General features: G+C 35.7%; 1 protein-coding gene across 12 annotated transcripts in view; it reads right to left on the bottom strand.

Annotated features, from left to right (window-relative positions):
- Positions 1 to 790: 790 nt before the first annotated feature.
- LOC149071627 (ubiquitin-associated protein 2-like) overlaps positions 791 to 21,902 on the bottom strand; it is a 58,979-nt gene continuing 37,867 nt past the window's right edge. For 4 of the 12 annotated variants that reach the window (XM_089247927.1, XM_089247926.1, XM_089247930.1 and 1 more), the window contains exons 18-26: positions 20,841 to 20,932; positions 20,613 to 20,678; positions 12,936 to 13,001; positions 10,109 to 10,187; positions 7,800 to 7,996; positions 7,015 to 7,114; positions 6,806 to 6,889; positions 6,551 to 6,618; positions 791 to 1,198 (exon numbers count right to left, since the gene is read on the bottom strand). In XM_089247927.1, coding sequence (XP_089104053.1) covers positions 917 to 1,198; positions 6,551 to 6,618; positions 6,806 to 6,889; positions 7,015 to 7,114; positions 7,800 to 7,996; positions 10,109 to 10,187; positions 12,936 to 13,001; positions 20,613 to 20,678; positions 20,841 to 20,932 — 1,034 coding nt within the window. In that variant the 3' untranslated portion in view covers positions 791 to 916. The remainder of the gene's footprint in view (positions 1,199 to 6,550; positions 6,619 to 6,805; positions 6,890 to 7,014; positions 7,115 to 7,799; positions 7,997 to 10,108; positions 10,188 to 12,935; positions 13,002 to 20,612; positions 20,679 to 20,840; positions 20,933 to 21,902) is intronic. The other 8 variants (XM_089247932.1, XM_089247937.1, XM_089247933.1 and 5 more) reach the window with 6 other exon arrangements.

Here is a 21,902-nt window from a genome sequence, read left to right as displayed (position 1 = left end):
TTTTCTACAGAAACATTTCAGGCGCATGAAATTACCTAAATGCATTAATGCAATACAGTCCCGGAGAAATCCACGGTACAGTACTTACACACACATATATATATAAACATACAGTGGGGAAAACGGGGGGAGGGAGGGAACTCAAATGACGCGCAAGAAAAGAAAAACTTGCGCAATAACGCACGTACAAAAAACCCATTTCAATCGTTACCATTAAAGCGAATGGAAAATAAAATTTTTGTGATAACACTTCCGTTACAATAAAGCATGCACAAAGGCGTAAAGTATACGTACGCATTTTTCAAATTTAAAAAAAAAAAAAGTATAGCAAAATAAATAAAATACAACAACCGAAAGAAAGAAAAAATATCCAATTAATCAGCAGATTCTGAACTCTAACGAATTAAAAAAACAAAAAGTTCCGTTTCCTCAAAACAAATACATCGTTACAAAGCAGAAAAACTGTTACATTCGATAACCTGCGGTATAATACATCTTAAGAAAAAGAAAAAAAAAACTTAGCGCAAAAGGGGGAAGGAAGAGAAAGAAAGTCTTTACACGTTCTTACTAAATACCGTCAACCACAGGGGAAAAAACCAAACGCTTCCCACTTCGTTTCCATTCATTTCACAACTATGAAAAAATTAAACGCCAAAAGAAAAAAAAAAATTCCTTTCTTAATTAGAGGGGGGAAGGGAAGTGTAGGTACGCAGTGGCTAGAGGAGCAATGGGAGAGGGGGGCATCATCAGCATTTCGATATCATAACAAAAATAAAGAACGAAACTTCAATGAGGTAAAAGGGGGGGGGGGGTAAGAAGCTAGAAGTATAAGGAGACCACCCATAATTTTTTTTCTCTCTCTCTTCCCCTCTCTTCTTCTTTCCTTCTTTATTTTTTTTCCTCCTCTCCTCTCCACTTAGTTAGGCCAATATGGGTAGTTATTCTTGTTACTGTTCTTCTGCTGTCCGAGTCCTTGAGGACCGGCACGCTGTCCCGCAGCTGCACTGCTACCACCCTGCGAAGCATCTTGCTGCAGGTGATGGTGGAGCATGGTCGAGTGGTGCTGCTGGTGAGCCAGGACTGGGATAAACTGCGGAGCGTAGGGTGTCGAAGATGCACCTAGTGGACCTGCAGCTTGATTACCAGCGAGATTGAATGGAGGCGGCGTCCCGGTGTGGAAGCCTGGCTTGTCGTAAGACTGTTAGAGAGCAAATAAGCAAAGTTTAAAAAAAAAAATGAATATACAATGACAAATACAAAAACATAACAATCTTCTATGATATAATGGCCTTATTTTGAGAATGTTGTGTTATTGTACGAAGTTGAAGCTACTACAACTTTGTGCATTTAAAATATGACCACCCTCAATATACCACTTATGAACAACTTTTTACACAAGAATGGAACTAATATATTTTCTTCTGTAATCTAAATCTAACTCATATACCCCTGGTGGAAAAAGTCTGAAATAGTTTCCAAGTTTTGTTAATTTTCTAAATTGCTGTTGAAAAAGCATAGTCAATTCAGTTAAATACAGCGAAACCTCTCTTAATGGACACCCCTCTTTTACAGAAAAATATTTTCCCTTGTATAATGAAAGTATACATTTCAAACCCCTGATTAATGGGCACCCTCTCTTTTACCAAAATTTTTTTCTTGTCCCACCAGTGTTCTCAAAAAAGGAGTTTTACTGCACAATAATTGTTAACCTTTTATTCTGTTGATGGTCGGTAATCGTGATCGCTGCTGACTTGTCCCGTGTTTTTTCCACTGTTGAACTGTGAAAGTCTGAATTGTTTTTGATATCCTATGATTATTTGAATCGTCATTAAACAACTCGTTGTGACATAAGTTTTTGTCACGACGAAATATTCTCATGGTACATTTGTGTCGAAATTACACTTGCATCTCATTGTGTAAAAGTTCCATATACAGTCAAACCTCATTAATGAGTCACTCTTGGGAGTGCAAAAATATGACTTAGCAAGCGGAGTAAGACATAGCTGTGCCAATTCCTGCCTGAGGATAATTGACACTTCCAAAAAGTGACCCGGTAACCGGAGTGACGTGTTAACCGGGTGACGCACTAACGAGGTTTGACTGTATATACTTATTTGTAACATACCTAAACTCAAACTTCATTTTTAATTTGGCCAAAACTGGTGAGTTATGAACTAAATAATTTGTGCATTCTTGTATTGACAGGTCCAAGCTTTCAAGCATACAACTGATTCTAATAATCAACCATGAGCCATTTGCAGGAGATTGCAACATGCTGAAAATGAGCTATGGTCTAAGTTGTATTGAAATGAGATTGTTTGCCTGAGGTACCCAAATGTCAGTTTCACTTGCAGCGACTTCACACCTGGGCGACTATTCATCAATCTCTTCAAGCAACTTTCAACTAGTCAGATTCACAACGTCATGAAACCCTGCTAATGGAAATATTCTGGTCTAGTATTTTAACCGACCATGCAAAACTGGGAAAGAGACAAGGTCATGGGCTACTGTGAAAAACAACTATGTTGAACTTCCATGTGAATATGAGATATTCAAAGTGATATGGACTTTCTTGCCTTAGGCGAGACTATTTTAAATATTTGTCACGAGTTGAGTTGAACTCATACTCACGATTGACTTTTTAAGGATTCTCTAGCTCCGCGATTCCCCAAACTTTTTGTTCTATCGCCCCTTCTTCAAATTTTTTTCAACTCTTCGCCCATAGTATCCTATGTTATTTTTCTAGCTCCTATCACCCCCAGGGCTATTCCATCACCTTCCCAGGGGGCGATATTGCTTACTTGCAATAATAATAAGTGGAAATATTTCAATCCTGTTAATTTTTAAACTTGTTTATTTTAATGCCTTCAGGTGAAAAACCGATTACAAATCTCTCTTTGTTGTCTTTCTTTCTTTTCTTTCTTTCAAACCCAGCACAACTCCGGTCTATATCGCCACAGCCATTTTAATACAGAGTTGTGCCAGAAGTATGAGTGTGTACCTAACAGTCTGGGTGCATATCTAGTATTGTCTGATTTTTCAATGCTGTATTGCTGTATTTCAGTGATGGTATTGTATCTGATTTTTCAGTGCTGTTACCTAGCCACTGTGGTGGTCGTAGTGATGGACTCGCATCGCGAGGATCCGGGTTCAAACCCCACTGTCACCATGTGGTTTTCAGCTGAAGTTGGTTTTCTGCGGTTCCCAACTTCGAGGCGTGAATGTGAGCCGATCTCCCCATTAAAAAGTCTCACCCCAGAGAGCAACAGGCCTGCAATGGTATAATTATTCATTCATTACACTTCACTCACTAAGTTGAGAAAACTTGTAGTTTAAAAAATTGATTGCATATGGCAGCACTACACATAAGCATTACAGACACAAACTTCACGAAAGGTCACTATACATATACACACATTTCAACATGCACCAATTCGTTAGAAGTTCTGCAGAAGAACATGGAAGAGGTGCATGTCTGGTTTAGTAGTAGTAATAGTGCTGTCACTTACATATCAGAAATGAAGTGTAATGACTGAATATTTGTACCATTGTAGACTTGTTGCTAACTGTGGCGAGATTTTTTAATGGGGATATCGGCTCACATTCGCACCTCAAGTTGGGAATTACAGAAAACCAACTACAGCTGACCACCACTGGGTGGTGGTGGGTTTGAACCCGTGTCCTCACGATGTGAGTCCGTCACTATGACCACTCAACCACCACAGCAGCCTTCTTTCGTGTGCTAAACTGGGATGTAGTAGAAGGTATATGGAATTGGGGGGGGGGGGGGGGGGGGAGGAAATACATAGAGCTTGTTGCACCTCTTCCGTATGTTTCATGCATTTTCCACTGAACTGAGATAAAGACTCAAAGGAATCTATAATAATTCAGCACAAGACAATTCACCGTCACCAGTTTTGCGCAGACAGTTCAGCGTTATCAGATACCCAGTTATTTAAAATAATGTAAATTTAAAAATCATACGAACAATATAATTTATAACCCAACACATCTGCGGTGTTGCTCAACATCAACTTTCACTAGCATGTCCTTAATGCCAAGCTTCCCTGTCATTGGATTTAAATACTCTTGTTAAAATAACATTCCTCTTTTTTCCATGACCTCCTAGTGCACTAGCTTTTACACCCGTTTCATCAAATGATTTAGCAAATGACAAGCACAGACGTGCCAACTTTTGAAATCCAGAAATCTGGAGGTTCTCCCGAGGGGGGGGTACCCTCCCCTCCACCCCCGACAGACCAGTCACGACCCAGGCTCTGTTCCTCCAGGGATATAAGCCTTTTACCCTTGCGGGTTGGGTCGCGCTGGGGAGAACCCCACCCCCGACCCTCATAGACTCGATCAAAAAAAAATTAATAAAAATTTTTTCTTTTAATAAATTAAGAAAAAGTTACATTCTTCCCCCCCCCCCAAGGCAGGTTCTGCATTGCCCCTGAGAAGAATATAATTCTATGGCAGTCTTTCTATGCAGAATAGAGAAATCAAATCTACATACTGTTTATAAAGTATGTGTTTCCTTTCGTGGATGCTATCAGTGATTGATAATCTTGGGTATATGAATTCTTAAAAGCTTTATATTTAGCTGTATATAGCTTAAAGCTTTATATTTTCTTTCCGAAGATGCTTAATCGGAAGGAACGATTTAAAAAAATTCAAATTACAAAGCTGCGGACGAAAAAACGTGTTTACCGCGCGGCTGTTAATAGAATACAATAACGATTATACAGGAATTTCGGCAACCAAAGTCATGCCCCTGATAAATGATTGCCGATAAATACTACGAAAACAAAATTGCAGCGTCTTTGCCAGTTGCTTAAATGCAGTCACAGAGACTTTTTTTACGGCTGCTCGATGAAAATGACTACGGGTGTTTTCCCTAACAACGACGGTAATTATTGACGCCACGACAACGTGAAAGCTCACGTAAAATCTAATTTTCTGCCAAAATCCGGAGAAATTTTTACAAATCCGGAGCGGGAGGAAGGATGAAAAATCCGGAGTCTCCCGCCTAAATCGGGAGAGTTGACAGGTCTGCAAGCAGCAATCACACATGCAGTTATCTGCCTTGCTTGATACGCCGGGCCAAGTGTGGCTAGTTCTTGCCACACACATTCTTCCGGCATTCTTGGCCCAGCATTCACACTTCTACATTCAAAAAGTTCTGAGACTTATTAAATTATGAAAGAATGAATACAGATAGAACCTGCTTATTTGGTGTTTCCTTCGAACTAACTACCGTGTGTAATTATGCATTTTTGCCATTATTAATACAAGATGTAATTGTGGATGGAGGCAGATCTGCTTCCATCAGGTAGAAATGTGGGACATATTAGTAAGCTTATACAAGCCTTTTTTTTTGTCATGCCCTCCAGTGTCTTTGTTGCAACACTTCTTCAGAACCTGAGAATCATTGCCCCTTAAGCACATTTTTTATCCAAGGAAAAAGTCACATGGGGCAAGATTAAGACAATAAGCTGGTTGTGGAAGTAAAGAAATGTGAAGTTTTGACAAGAAATCTGACACCAAGAGGGACCTGTGAGGTGGTGCATTGCTGTGATGAAGCACCCATGACTTGACCTCCCACAGATCTGGTCACTTGTCTCACTGAATCATGCAGACGTTTAAGGACTCACAGGTTTCTCCTGGTGTCATGTTACCTATCAAAACATTACATGCTATGATACTTTCACAACCAACGTATTCCCCTGAACTTACCCAATGTGACATTTTCCCTTTTCTTCAGATAGAGAATTTCCTTAAAGGACAATGATTCTCAGGGTCGCGGGTGCAGTTATCCACGGCAAGGTCAGTGGAGGGCATGACAAAAAGGCTTGTAATCCAAATTCAGATCTTTGTACGAACAATGGCAAAAATTCATAATTGCACAGGGTAGTCACTTCCAAAGAAACGCCAAATAAACCGGGGTTCTGTTTAGTTCTTTTGTAATAACAAGTCTCAGAAATAAGACATATTGAACATCTGTAAAGTTGTACCAGAGATTTTATTGTATGGTAATATGCACTTTTTTACTGTAATCATAATTAAATTTTACAACTTTGAACTTCCGTAAGGCCGGTATTACACTATAAAAGTTTTATAAAGTCCTTCTAGAAAATGCAACAGGTGACCTTATTGGCTGAATTTTTCAAGGTTTATAAAAGGACTTTTACCAAACTTTTATAGTGTAATCCCAGCCGAACACAAGAGAGAACTATGAAACTTGCTGTATTCATCATAACCATTCAACACTTCCAGATATCGGTTCACTGAATTGAGCAGTTCAAGTATAAGTAATGAATATTGATTATTTGGAAACTATTCACTGATAAATGCGTGTTTGTGATGCAAAAGGAAACAGTCACAACAAGTGAAGTTATATGCTAAGACTGTCTTCATTAACCAGAATTTACACTTTAGGTATGCTCAACATTTTTTTTTTTTTTTTTTCAATGTTCGACTGTGACAGATATGCCTGTGCAGCTTGTTATGAGAAACACTGCAATTAAAGTGAGAATTACAGGAAACTTACTTTTGCAAGCTGTGCATGAGTTTTGCTATAAACAGACCCAGACAAATCAGCTACAGCTCCAGTACCAGCTATAAAAGTGAGGGGAAAATAAGAATACATATTCTGAGAATGAAAGTAAAACATACATACTGTTCTTTCCCATCAAATACAAGAATAATCGCTAAATTAGGCTTTTAGATTCAAAAAGGTCCACAACTGCAATAGCTGAAAACTTTCAGAAAACCACAAAAAAATTAAAATATAAAGCAAATGTACCTGAAACTCCTTTGACTTGATTCTGTGTGGCAGCTCCATAAGTACCTTTTGTGAAATCTTGAGCTTGAGTCAAGCTTTCATACCCTACCAAATGAATATTTTTAATGAATTATTTCAGGAATTTTATCTTACATTAACTAAATTTAGAGGAGAATATGGGGAATATCATGTGTAGAGAAAAATGAATGCAAAACAAAAGCTTAACCAACCAGAATATTTACCTGAACCGTAAGAATGAGAGCCATATGCAGCAGCTTTCTGGAACTGAGAGTTAGTAGTCGCTCCATGGGTGTTAGATGCTGGTGGCACCTACATAAAATGGAGTTACTTGTCAGTGAAATAACCACCACATTTCTCTAAAATGAAATATATATTACATTGATTTCAAGAAAGAAATTACTGTGTTCCATCACATTTGCCGGCAAACAGCGGTAGAGACCAGTATGCCTGGAACACCAGTATTTTCTGGCAAATGCTATTGTGAAAATTCGAGTCCCGGATTCCAAAAAATTTCTCAAACATCTGGACTCTAAAAATCGATTGAATTGGCTGATTTGTACCTTGCCTGTTCTCTACATTTCAGGATCTTTTCAGTTTTACAAACTACATTCAGATAATTTGAATTATATGTTTGTTTTTTGTATAGTCCTTGCCGGATGCTGAGAATGGACCAGACTCCAATGTTCAGAAAGCTAATCTCCCCAGAATATTAGGGCATGCCAAATAATGCAGGGGGAATACAGTATCAATTTAAAAACATAAAAAAACACTACATCAAACCAATGGACCACAAGCGTTTTATCCAATGCAGCATCCAAATACAGCTCACATTCGGATTCCTTTCAGAAAATAAAGTTTTCAAACCTATTCAATTATCTGTATCAGTGATTCACACACAATCTGAATCATTCCTGGAAAACTATGCTCATAATTATATCACAATCTGGCATACAAATTTCACTTGAAATTAAAGGGGGGAAACTAAGCTACTTACGGGGAAGATGGGAGGAGCATACGTGTGAATTCCACCGGCCATCATACCACCAGGAAAATAATATCCATACCCAGGAGGCAAAGCAGCTGGATTTAAAAATGCTTGACTATGAGCTTGTGTACTCGCCTGCCCTTGAGACAAGGTTGTGACAACCGCAGAGGCATCCGTATCAGCCCTGCTGTACTTTCCTTCTGCTGCTAAAGTAATAAGAAAAAAGTGAGAAATTTATCATCGATAATTATTTTTCTTTTTACAAATTTGACAAATCAAACAATTTGAGGCACTGCAACAGCAACAATTCTGCAAATAAAACCAATTTTTTAAAAACATTGAGGGTCAGCATATTTCAAGATCAACTTGTTTCGCCCCCACATCATAACTGCCAATTCAGATACAAGTATTATCACTGATTTCGGAAGTTGAAAGGCTGAATAGATGCTGGCAGTTTGGTAAATTTTGGCTTTTCCCCCTGAAAATGAAATACTTTGTGATTTAAAGCAATGGTGACAATTTAAAATTTATTTAAATTATTAAATTTGTAGTCATTTTTGGGGGTGAAACAAAATCTAGTCTGTTTCTGAATAAATTCACTGGGACTATTTTTTCCCCGTGAGTAAGGATTTTTTGCAATCATGGTAGAAATTTGAAAGATACAAGAATTTTTCACTAGTCTTTGGAAGATGGAGTAGAAATTTAGGAGTCTCTCAAAAATCTGGGAAACTTGGCAGCTATGATATATTGTGAACATCTATGATTTCATAACTGTATTTTCATTTCCTTCAAAATTTCCACAGCCTCCCCATGATTGTCACTTGGGACTCCTAGTTCCTGCACAAGCTTTAACTGATTTTCTGGGCATGAACGACAATGTCATATTTTCAAACTGTTTACCATAATCTACTTTTACATGAAAATGATGAGTGTGGAAAAGAACATTAGTATCCCAGTGCAAAAAGAACATTACATTATGAGGTTTGTTCAAAAAGTATTTGATCATAATTTTTCATGCTTAAGCCAATAAAGTTAGGAGGGTGTGTTTTGGTGCATGCATGTAAGCCAGCCTAATGCACATGCTTGAATTTTTCCTATCTGCAAAAGCTGCCAGTCACTGACAGATCGCTGATTACTGAGGAAATGAGAGTGCCATCCGATTGTCATTTGACTGAAATCTGGTCCCTTTCAGGAGCATTAAAAGCTTGGGCAAGAGCCACAGAGCCATGTTGGGAAAGTAAAAAACCTGACGAAGTACATGCGTGTACATGTTTCGCCAGGAAATGCTGAACCAAACATGAAGAATGGGTGGGTTATCGTGATGGAGCTGCCATCAATTCAAAGGTTTATATCCCGGGAGGGACAGAGCCTGGGTTGTGTCTGGTCTGTCGGAGCTGCCAGTTGCCTGCAGCCCACAGCATCTTATTGCATCTCACAGTATCATGAAGGCAACTCAGAATCTCTTGATAGTACTCTTGGTGATGGGTGTGCCATTTGATGCATACTCGTGATGAGCCACACAGCACTGGAGTCAACAAAGATGTCAGCATGAATGTGGTCTCTCCATTGATGTGCAGCTATCTTTGAAGTGGTTGTACCAGTCTTATCTGTGTGGCAACCATTACTTTGATTCCTGAAAGTCTGTTGAATCTTGTGGATTGTTCCCACTCAGGGGAATCACCAAGCTTTACACTAAAATTTAATGCAGTAACATTTGTTCAAGTTTTTCTGCCCATTTTGTCAAAAACGAAAATCTAAGGCACTCACACTTCCTCACTCATCAATGGTCTGCTGGTGACTGGTAGCGAAAAATTCAAGCATGTACATTAGGACTTCTTCCACATTGTACACTAAACCATGCCTCCCTAGTTTCATTGGTTTATGCATGAAAAATTATGGTCGGATACTTTTTGATCAAAATTCTTATAAGTTTAACACCAGAAAATATTCAATATTGTGACATGAAATTGAGAAATGCTCGTGAACTAGCAAGAGATTTTGTGTAGAGTTTGAAGAAAGCTTGTTCTGTGTAGTCAAAAATGTCTGGAGAAAAATAATGAAGACATATTAGGTGCTTGGAATCATTGATCACTTAGTTTTGATGGTAACTAATCAACTTTTACTTTTGAAACATCCCTCAAAAATCTAAGCATTATTCAAATGGATTAAAAAGTTCTATTTCTGGTTTTCAATTAATTCTTTTCAACCCATTACAAAAATATGGCAATTCCTGGTAAAAATATCAAATAGTGCTGTGCCAATAGCACCAAACTTTATTAAATCCTAGTTATCTTCTGACTTCAAGTCCAAACATTTACCTGTATATGCGACACTTCCCATTCCTGGATCTCTACTTGTCATGCTTGTTGGTGGTTGGAATTGCATGTCATAGTAACCCTGGAAATAAAGGGGGGAAAATATAAAAACAAATACAGGATGTTCTGAATAGTCTTCAAATGTGTTGATCATTTAATATACTTCACAAACATGAAGCATGACAGCAGTTACACATAAAACTTGCATTACACACTTAAATATTGTGATCAGTTGTGTTTTTGTGCGCAAAATGTCATATGTAAGAACCACACTTTTCAGGAGACTAAAAACAGCAGCAATAGCTATTGGTTTCAATGCATAAGACAGTTTGTAATAATGCCATAGCTGGCGTTCTATTGGGTCAGAAACATAACATTTTTGCAGAACATGGAAACATGTGAAGAAGCTTTTAGTAGCATAAAGAACATTTCTGAATTTTAACATTTGACATATTGTATACACACTGACAATATTATTCTCAAAACAAACCAAATGCTAATTTTTCTATACAAACATTAATTTTTCAATAATATATATATATAGTCAAATTAACTTCATCTTGAGATTGATCATTTCTTAATCCTTGTTATGACAATATTTCATAAAAACAAAAAAAAAAAGTTCAATTGGATTGGCGTCAAGTGCAGACACATATTTTGTACCTAACATTGATTAAAAACCTGAGTAAAGAATAGCTATTTTGGAAGAACCTCCCAAACAGTCTCCTAGTATGAAAACTTGAATTCATGTAAATGGGATAATGTTGATATAGTCTGAAAAAAATATACCACTGGCTTTTACCTGCATCATATACATTCTGAAATATTGAGCACTTGAAATGAGACTAATTTTCGTGACTATAGAGAGTACAGGCAAGGACCTTTGGCGTGGTCCTTGGGCCAGACATTTTCACTGGTGTGTGTGTCCCCATAGTACTTTTCTAATATTTAAAAAAAATTAGATTCGCCTCAGCCACAACTCTGTCAGCCGACACATGGCTGACATGCCGACGCTGTGATCGAATGGTCATAGTGATGGACTTGCATCGGAAAGACTCCGGTTCAAATCCCACCATCACCACAGTGGTGGTCGGCTAAAGTTGGTTTTTTGTGGTTCCCAACTTTAAGGTGTGAATGCGAACCGATCTCCCTGTTAAAAAGACTCGCCACAGAGAGCAACACGCTTAAAACTGTACAAATATATCATCACACCTCACTCAGTTTACATCTGAAATATAGACGGGGACACTGAAAAATCAGACAACACGGAATACGCACTCAGACTGTTTGGTACACACACACTTACACTTCCGGCACAGCTCTCTGTAGTAAATTGCCCAAGGCAATAGACCAGAATTGTGCCAACACATTTGGGAGGGGGTTAATATATAGACCATAGCCGATCAGGTTCCCAAACTTAAAAGCAATCATGTGACATTTACATGGAAGCCACTTTTGCATACAAGCCGTTTTTATTTTAATAAAAAGCTGTCTTAGAGAGGTTTCACTGTAAATATTCACACATAAAAAAATAAATATATCAATTACAGTTTAAATATATTTTTACAAATAATGAACAACTTTTATTGAATTTTTTTTTGTAAAACATTTTTACCCCCTAAAATACTTTTCCCGCAACTTAAAATGTTCACTAAAAATCATGGAAGGAAAAAAAAACAACCAAAGAAGACATTTCAGTATACGTGCAGGAGCATTCAATATTATTAAGTTGCCAACTGTGAAATAAATAAACTGATTTGCCAAATGCTGTTACTTCAATGGAAAAACTACCAACTAAGATTTGAATGCTGATAAATTAAGATGTAAGGGATGAGCAGGAAGAGTGCAGGTTAAAGCATCACAGCAAGCAGTAATTAATGTTAGCAACTTAAATTGAGGTATAAACACGCTCAATGAAGTAAAAAAAAAAAAAAATACTAAAAACAATTTAGTCATCACACCACATAACATGCTGAACTTCTTTCGCATAATGGTACCTCATACTTTTGTTACATCGAAAGTCTTTGTGAACCAATTTCTGTATTGGCCTTTTTTCGAGTAAAGCTGCCCTTTAAAGCCAATTAGAATGCCAGACTCTTATAATTAATTATTAATCCTAAATAGAATTCTCATTGTTCATTAAGAAATGAATTGTTCCATTCAACAAAATGAAAACAAAGGTATGTGGGTTAAATAAAAATTAGGGAAAATTCAATCATGAAATTTAGAAGGAAAAAAAATGGAGAAATTCAATCAGTGAATATAGAAAACGTTTTTCCAGCTTTATGCACCATCACTATTTCAAGTGACTACACATGGAGGCTTTTCGAGCAGTAATCACAACTCAAAACTTGGCTTGGGCATTTTCCACAATGTACACAAAGCGCATACCTTCTAAGGAAGCAATGATGAATGCATGAGACACAGGAAAAAAATTCATTAAAAATTTTCATGCAATTAAAAGCAAAAGCCTATGGGCAAGAACCACTAGCCTTTGACTTGATGAACTAAATCAAGCACATCCATACATGTGACGGAATGGGTAATTTGTGCTCATAGGTTCTTTATAGCTAAGGAGAAATTTTCAGAAATTTTGAATATAAGCTGAGAAGCGGTACCTTTCTCTGCTTTATCAAAGGCACCTACCAACAAAGGACTCAAGCTTAAAGGTAGTAGTTGCCACATCAAACTCCTATGTAGAGATTAAAAAAAGGGAAGAATGGAAGAAAAAAGTGAAGGGGTTGGTGAACAGTGGGGGAAATGGATGCCACTAAATGAGGGAAAGCTAGCCAACAAGCGAAGATGCTACTAAAGGCAGATATTGACATACCAAGTTCGACAGCTTGGATTGTAACATCTGCATTTCTTCATAGCTATACACTGGTGACTGCAAACCCTTCAAAGAAAAAAATAAAAATAATAAAGCATGAACAATTCAAAGAGGAAACATAAAAGAAATAAAAGCCCTGAAGTGTAATAATCACCAGGCAGTAGCTACAAGGTAAAGGAAAGAAATCAAAAGCTCCTCTCTTAAGTTTTTGTCTTTGTTTTTTAGTCAAATTATGGTTTTGGTTTGTTTTTTTTCAAATTAAGCCAACACAAATATTTTGGTAATTTTACTGCTGGCTTTTTTTTTTTTTTTTTTTGATTCTGTTTGAATATTGTAACAGCATTCGGGATAGTACAGGAACATATATAAGAAAACAAGAAAGTTCATATAGCCACGTCACACACATCTTCGAAAGAATAATCTTTACACAAATACTCCAGTCCACAAAGCTGTGAATTTCAGAAACTGTTTTGCTTTCCTCCCTTGAGTAGCTGATCAAAGTGTATTTCCTAATAAATTTCTTATCACCACACAAAGGATCCCGGCATTAACCACAAACCCACATTATTTAGAAAAGCTTAACCCTAGAATACTAAAAAAAAAATGCTGATAAAAACTGCATGTTAACTTCCTAATTGTCTAAGTTTCTGAGACATGGAGTTGGTATTCTAGGGTTAACTTTGTGAAATAAGTGTGATTGCATATTTAGTACTTCCAAGCAGCTGTTACCCAATTCAGCAATTTCAAATGAGGATGCGATATAAATTGAACTGTGGCTTTCAAAACTTTTTTTTTTTTTTATACTGTTAGTTATATGGTAATTAAGATCACTTTTACAGAGCTGATACCTAAATATCAAGAAATGTAAAATGTTTAATTTTCATTATCTTAAACCAAAAATTCTACTTAAAAGGTAATTTCACACCAATAAAAATAAAATACAGAAAAAGGAAAATTCTGAATCTCTAATGCACATCTACAGGGTTCCCAGCAAAATCTGCTTGATCATTCCCCCCCCCAAAAAAAAAAACTGGAGAAAGAAAAACTTTTGAAATTTTGAAAAACCGTCCAAATTTTGAATTTTGTTTTTAGCTTTTCCCAGACTTTTACCAAATATTTTACATATTCCCTGACCATTTTTCATTTCCCTTACTTTCTAGGTCACAGGGAACCCTGATCTACTGATGTATGTCCAACATCTCAATAGAATTTTTCATTCAATGATATCTTTTGCCACGTAATCAAACATAATTCAGACATTCATTACTTTACCTTTCTATGCACATTAATCTACCTCTTCCCTGAGTACCACAATGTCAATGAAAAGTATTTGATCATGACAAACTTACTGCCACAAAGTTGCACTTAAATTCAGATTTTTGTGATTCGACCTTAAGTTTAACAAGCAAAAAACCCTTGATATTCCGTTACATCCTTTTTGCACCTTGTATGCACAAACATGGGGGTTTCTATTTCTTGTTGAAGATATTCTTCTTTTTTTTAACTTTAGGAAGTGCAACCCTGAATTTAACAATAAAATACTCACAATCCTTATGGCCAGGGTTGAACTTCTGAGGGGGAAAAAAAAAAAAAGAATATCTAAAGTGACAAAAACACCTCTTCCCCCAATTTCTGCTACCTGGGTTTGAAAGTCGTACCTTCAAAACATGAAATGTACGAACACTATGAATAAATTTCATCAGTGAGGGTGATCTTCACATCATTAAACATATATAAAATATTTCCTTGCTTTACGAAACTTCAGTATTTAGTGAATAGTATTAAAAACAAGTACTAGTTGTAAAAAACAGGTACAGGTTGTTTTGAGCTACCAATAAAATGGGAAAAATCCTCTTTTATAGGTTTGTGTAGATTGAGATACTTCATCCATCTTCGAAATTAATTAAAATCAATCGATTTAATTGATCAAAACAAAAAAACCAATGTCAAAAAAAGTTTCACCCATAAAAAATATGCTCACCAATCAAAATATACCTCATAGTCATGGTATTACTATAAATCAGCACCACTTGTAAATTACTTATGCAAAAACATAGTGGCTTTCAATATGTTTATATGCTCTATGCTTAAGACATTGCAATGATTAAGACTTGGAAAACAAATACTATTAAATAGCATGAAAGTGGCATGCGTTTGTGCTACTTAGTAGCATGTGTATCCCAGAACTAAATGCAAATGGGATAGATGGTTTATTAACTCTTCTGATTTATTCCCAAATTTTAAGAACAATAGAATTCCCAAAAATATATTTCTTCCAAAAAACCAGCTACATATTTCTTTAATGTTCAGTTCAGATGAAGACTATCTAGCGTGGGCACATGTCTAAAGGATCTTGTGAAATAAGGGGGAAAAAATTAGTTTCGCTGGTAACAGGAAAGACATGTCCACACACCAACATACTAAAACAGTCTACATTTGGATGAGTTCACAGATCTTATATCACAGCTGAATGTTAAAGAGCTGTAGTTGAAAGAGTTGTGTTATCACAAGACTTATTTCACCTTGATAAGTGTTTGTGACACAAATATAAACATAACTGGAGGGAAAATTTGAGCATAGATCAGTGGTTCCCAACTGAGAGTGCATTTTAACCGGGAGGAGCATTTCTGGGGGTGCAAGATGGAAAAAAATGACACGTTGACTGATTATTCAGGAAAATTAAAATGATGAAAATTGAATTTTTCAATTCCTAAAAAATATAAATGATACCAATATTTTGATGCCTTAGCTTCTGACACCTACTCACAGAAACGTGCAACACAAATTTAACATTGTGAAAGTTTTTTTTTGTTATCAGCGATCGTACGTGTTTTCCATTTCAGTTGAGAAAAAATACTATGTGGTTGCGGGAAGGCAAGCCGCATTGCTCTGGGATGCGGGAAGGAAAAGAGATTGGGAGAACCACTGGCATAGATTATAATAATTGAAGACAGTTTTAAAAAGGGGAAAAATTATCATGCAGACCACCATTATTTGTTCTATTTAAGGAACTCAAGCTACTGAAGGAAAAATTTGATATACCCATGGAAAGTTACACATCAGTTTGTTCAAAATGCCATACATCTAACACAGACAGCATATCATGAAATAAAGTATGAAAATACAATCATCTAAATAGTTTTTGTCAGCTTCTCTTTGTTCATTCTTGATTTCACCTCTCTTTTGTTACTTACCATAACCTAATAAAACAGAGAAGAAAATTCAATGCTCATAATTTTTGCACCAATAATTTATTTTATTCACAACGATGGCCGAAGAAATTTGCTTCTTCTATATCACACTGTGCATAAAAATTTAAAATATAATCTGCTACTTTGAATATTTGAGGCATCGTTGAAAAAAAAAAGATGCATCTTCAATGCATTGAAGATGCATATAAATTCTTTTGCATTCTATCTACATGGAAATATAAAAATTTAAAACAAACTTCAAGTCAATAGTTCAATTCAGACAAAATCTATGATTTAGAGATTATGCTTATGAACACTTGCTATTATGAATCCCAAAAATTAGTTAAGTGATGACCTCAGGGTATCAAGGTTTTTTTACTCTCTCAATAGTTTTTTCTGTTTTTAAACTATTGAGACAGACTTTGCTATTACCTCAGGCATAGTTACTGCCCTGCATAGAAGTTAAACCCTTTGGAATAAAATCCCTGCGCAAAAAACAAGTGAAATTGGAGTCCAAAACTTCAATGATGATCTGAAAAAATATATATATTGTGTTCAATCAGAAACGAAGTGAACAAACATTCTGCACGAATGACCCCAAAATCATCGGAAGATAAAGGGAAAAAAGTGTCAATTTTTGAAGAACACTGACTTTTTGTGACACTTGCTTGATGTTCTTTTAATTTCACATGGGTGATGATGTCAATCTTTCCACCATGACCGATGTTTATGTCCGTAACACAACTTGTACAAAAAGAAAAAGTCTGCCCTTTTCTGGAATGTTTGATGAAAGGAAATTCATCGGAGAATACGTATCTTTAAAATTCATTATTTTTTTGGCTTATTTAGTATTCATGTTTTGTTATTGCACCTACGAGCTTCTTCAACAAAATAGGAAATTTTAATCACATGCGCGTCACTATAATCTTCGATTATTATCTAAGACTATTGGCTGCTAAGCTATTTTCCTGCACGATAAGACAAACAACTTCTCCTGTTACCATCAGAGGGTTTGCAAAACTTCCTTAAAAAAGGAATTTCCCACTATTTTCCCATTTACGACATGTGATGTCATTTCGAAAGGGGGAAAAAACAAAGGCAAAAGCTTTGTCCCACACAACCTTAGGGATTGTTTTCAGAAGTGGGGATTCTTTTTAAATGAAGTAGGGAATTTTTAGGGACAATTAGGGATTTTTTGTGATTTTGGCAAAAATTCAGGAGATTTAAGAACTTTTCAGGAGGTCGAGAAATGAAGCAAAAATTCGGGAGACTTGGCAGCTATGCACTTAGTAAGACTTATTTCCGTGGCCTCAATTCTAACTATTATTCATTAAAATTTCCTGTTTAAAGCATTTTCCCGCTTACATTTTTCCATGAAAGTTTTTTGAAAAATATTATAAGCGGGATTCACTGTATATGCCCAAGATAGTCTGTGTTAATTGCCACAGGCATATTTATACATCTTTACTGTTTGTGATAAAAAAGAATGGCAATGTGGGGAGTGGATCACGTAAGATTTTATCGCCAGTTACAGGGTTAAATTAAATCTCATCTATATATATATATATATATCAGGGTTGTTTGGTTTTAACCACGTTGGTTTAAACCTTGGTTTTAACCAAGTGGTTTTTTTAAAAAAACCACTGTGGTTTTTTTCAAAAAATCAAATAAAAGTCGCCTAAATATCATTTTTTTTCCTTGAAAAATATCATATTGGTTCATTATTAGCCAAAATGCTTCATTTTTACCACATTTTATATCCTTGGGGTACATTATGATGGTATATCTTTAAATGACATAAGATTTTATAAGTGGTTTTTTTCAAAAAGTCTCGTAAGAGAGGCCAGAATATATATATATTTTTCATTTAAAGTATCTTAGTTATTTAAAGTTATATATAAAAGCCAAAATTTCTCATTCTTACAACATTTTCTAATCTTTGGCTACATTCTAATGCTCTGTCTTTAGCAAATTCATGAATAAGGATTGCACCACACATCTAAATATAGTGGTGTATTATCTCACAGGGTTTCTTTTTCTCCTTCACAAAGAAGCAGCTACAGTAGTGACACCATCATGCTAGGGGCAGGTTGTCCTATAATCCAATAAAGACACCAGCTGTCCCTGAAGGACAAAGACTAGTGTACTAGTTGTTACATTACCTCACATACATTTTCATTTTCTTTCCCATAAGAAGTAGCACATCTCCTACTGTATATCTCCCAGTCTTAATATTTAATAGTTGTTTTTTTTTATACTTTCACACACACACACACTGTTAAGTCCAGTTAATCAAGGTTCTACTGTATAGTAGTAACAGATTTAAGAAAAATAATCAGCTATATACAGGGTAATTATAATTTAAGTTTTGATTCCAAAACTATACAATAAGTACTGATGAGAATGACTTGAAAATTTGCATGGATACTCCTGAAGCAATGGACGTTTCTTTCGCAAAAGAAAAAAGTGCAAAATGTGCAAGTAAATGATGCTGTACTTGGCCAACAGTATAATCTGTTTTGTGCAACCACATCATTTCGACACTTCCACAGCATCAGTGTGTGGAGAGAACTTCTATCAAGATGCACATTACAATACCAGCAAAGCAGCTGCTGAAGACCCATTTTGAAAGGATGCATCTTAACCCTTGCAACTTCTGGCTGTGGGGGTACCTCAAAATGTTATAAACAGTGGTCAGATTGCAAACTTTGGTGAATTGCAATCTCCAGCACATTCCCTATATGTTAGAAGTTCCTCAGGAATATAAACGGGGGGGGGGGGGCGTTTGGTTTAATAAAGCTGAATTGCAAGCACATCCACATTATGACCATGGCATACTTCTTAAATAAGTTGTAGTTATTTGTTCAATTTATTCGTTTTTTGTGATGTTTCCGTGAATTATCAAATCCTGAAATGCTATAATTAAGGTATCATTCTGCCATGACTGACTATGGTTTCCATTCTGCGAGCAAATTTCCCACATGTTGGATGATGTCATTAATTTCACATTTTTAAGTATTTTTTCCCCTTTATCAAATAAAATTGAATTTTTTCAGGAATATTCATATCAATTTTCAAGTCATTCTGACAATCGTTCTGTTTTTACAGTGTTTTGAAATCAGAACCTTAGTTATAATCACCCTGTATATCGTAAATCATTGCTAATTAATCTGCATTATATATGCTTCATTAAATACATTATATTCACCTAATTTTTATTACTTTTTGCAAAATAGCTTCGTAATTAAGTATACTGAAAGTAACTGGAGAAAAACCTTTATATATTATATGATTAATAATAACATTAAAAGAATTTTCAAACACACAGTAATCCATTGAGTTAAGCAAAAAATAATTAAATTGCAAAAGTTGGTTTTTGTTAAAATGTAATAAATATTTATCGATTAATTAGCATGGGAATAGTGTTAATTATATTAATAAACATTTTGTTTTAGTGAATTATTGGAAGTTTGAATGATTTTTCAGAAATTTCATTGTTTTTAATGTTAATACTATTTAAAACAAAAAAACGGTTTAAACCAAAAAAACCTGGTTTAAACCAAAAAAACCCGGTTTTTTGGTTTTTTTCAAAAAAACCGGTTTTTTTACCAACCCTGATATATATATATATATATATCTTAAAATTTTTTGTTTTATCTTTTGAAAATCGTATATTACAGCAGTGCTGGACAAACCCCAGGCATCAGGTCACCACGGCAACTAGAAAATCAGTGCCTAATATCTTCTAAATTGTGGTTGCTAAACTGGAGTATACGGGTGGCACAAAATTCTTATTTTGTTACGCTGTCTTTTGACATGTGAAAATTGAAAGAAAAGATTATTTAGAACCATTTTTCTAAAGCAAAATATCATGCTTGGCTCTTAGGAAATTGAGTTGACGCATAAATATTTTAATTTGTTAAGCCCTGTATTACAGTAAAATCTCTCTATAACAGATTTATGGGGACGAAGAATTTCACAAGTTTTTACCTACATGTGGAAAATATAAATACGAAGGCCACAACATGTACTCAGCAAAGTGGCTGAAAAAAGATGTCCATAAAAAATATGGATGTCAAATATAACTAAAATACAGCAACCCAATACAAGAACATGTATGAAAAAAAACTAATAATATATAACTGCCCATAAAAAAATGGCTGCCTTATCAAAGTATGGATATCTTCTCAATTCCTCCCATTATAAACATCATACTTCTTTTTAAACGTGTCAATTGTGACAGAATCAATGACCCCCCCCCCCCCCGGAGGTAAAATTTTCCATTTATTCACAACCCCTATTAGAGAAAAATTCCCAGAGACACCACAATCTGGAGTTATCCCTTATTAAGCAGCACCGGTGTCGCCTTGTTGAAGCAGCTGATTGATGGTTGATAACTTGTGATCCATCTTATCAGAGAACACAATTATTAAAAAATAAAATTTGATACAACTGCAATCTGAAACGATAGATAATATAAACTAACCATGGTAGATAATTTGGACTGTAGCATCTGCATTTCCTCATAACTATACACTGGCTGTTGTAGACCCTATAAGAAACCATAGTGGAAAACAGAAGATTTATTGCAAGTTTTTCTTTTTAAATGCTGCATAAAAACTTCATTACGTCAAATTAACTTTTTTAGTTACATGATCAATGCTCCAAAACCACCAGATATATATAGCTGAAACTGAAAATTAAAGATACTTACATAGAATGGAAGGCTGGCCTGTCCCATAATATACTGATGACTTAGCATAGTAGGCATGCTCTGAGGAATGTTTGCAACATTAGCTTTGCTTCCTGTGGGAGATAACACAGAAAAAAAAAAATGCTTCAAGTGAAAACATTGTAAAAATACAAAATTGTTAAAGTTGAACTTCACTGACAGCTCTTGCCACGAACCCACTACTACATGCACCTCATTCACATTCCTCTGCGGAATTGTTAGTGAATTGGTTACATGCAAGAATGAGTTGTGTACGTGACCCTATTTTTTGGAACATATATCTCTTGTCCCCCCACACACACATATTTCTAACTTTGATCAATCGCCATCAAAATTCTAGGAACACAAGAACCCAACTTATTTTCAACCAGGGCAGATGCTATCCGAACCACAGCCCAGGTGAAAAGTGAAAAGAAACCAGACAGAAATATGGAAAGACAGTCCGAAAAATAGCTCTGGGAGAACAAAATCCCCTACATTCAGAAGAATACCATTGTTTGCTAACCATCAGCTATCCTGAAGTGAAGAGCGATGGGGTGTTACCTCTTCTATATTCAGAAATAAAGAAAATAGGATGCAAACAATGCTCAATATTGATTCCTATGATGAAAAGCAACACCCCCCCCCCCAAAAAAAAACCCTTCTGAGGGTACATGAAGCCATCTGTTGTGGAAATTGAGAAAAACAATGTTATCAAGGGTGAGTGTGCGAGCATCCCGTTTTCTCAGTTTTTGATCTGGTGACCCTACCCTAATATACTTATTTTGTCAGAGTTGTGATTGTTTCTTGTTCTCGCTTCTGCTGCCACCTGTCTTCCATGTTTTGAAGTGAAGATTTATCAAACACAAAATCAATTCTTGAATTTTCATGTTATGCAAGTATCATATTAGAGGTATACCTGGTTTCTGCTGAGAGACTTCTTCAAATGGAAGACTGGCTCACATTCACATTGAAAAACCAAAATAAGTTGAAAAACTATAAGTGTTCAATAAATTTGAAACAATTTTTTCCAAAATAAGAATTTTAAATGAATCAAATTAACAA

This window comes from Pholcus phalangioides, unplaced genomic scaffold (genome assembly GCF_987345545.1).
Source record: "Pholcus phalangioides strain wild (caught in Gottingen) unplaced genomic scaffold, Ppha-v1.0 ptg000018l_1, whole genome shotgun sequence".
Lineage (NCBI taxonomy): Eukaryota > Metazoa > Arthropoda > Arachnida > Araneae > Pholcidae > Pholcus > Pholcus phalangioides.
Note: the sequence above shows the minus strand (reverse complement) of the source record. Positions and strands in the feature narration are given on the sequence as shown.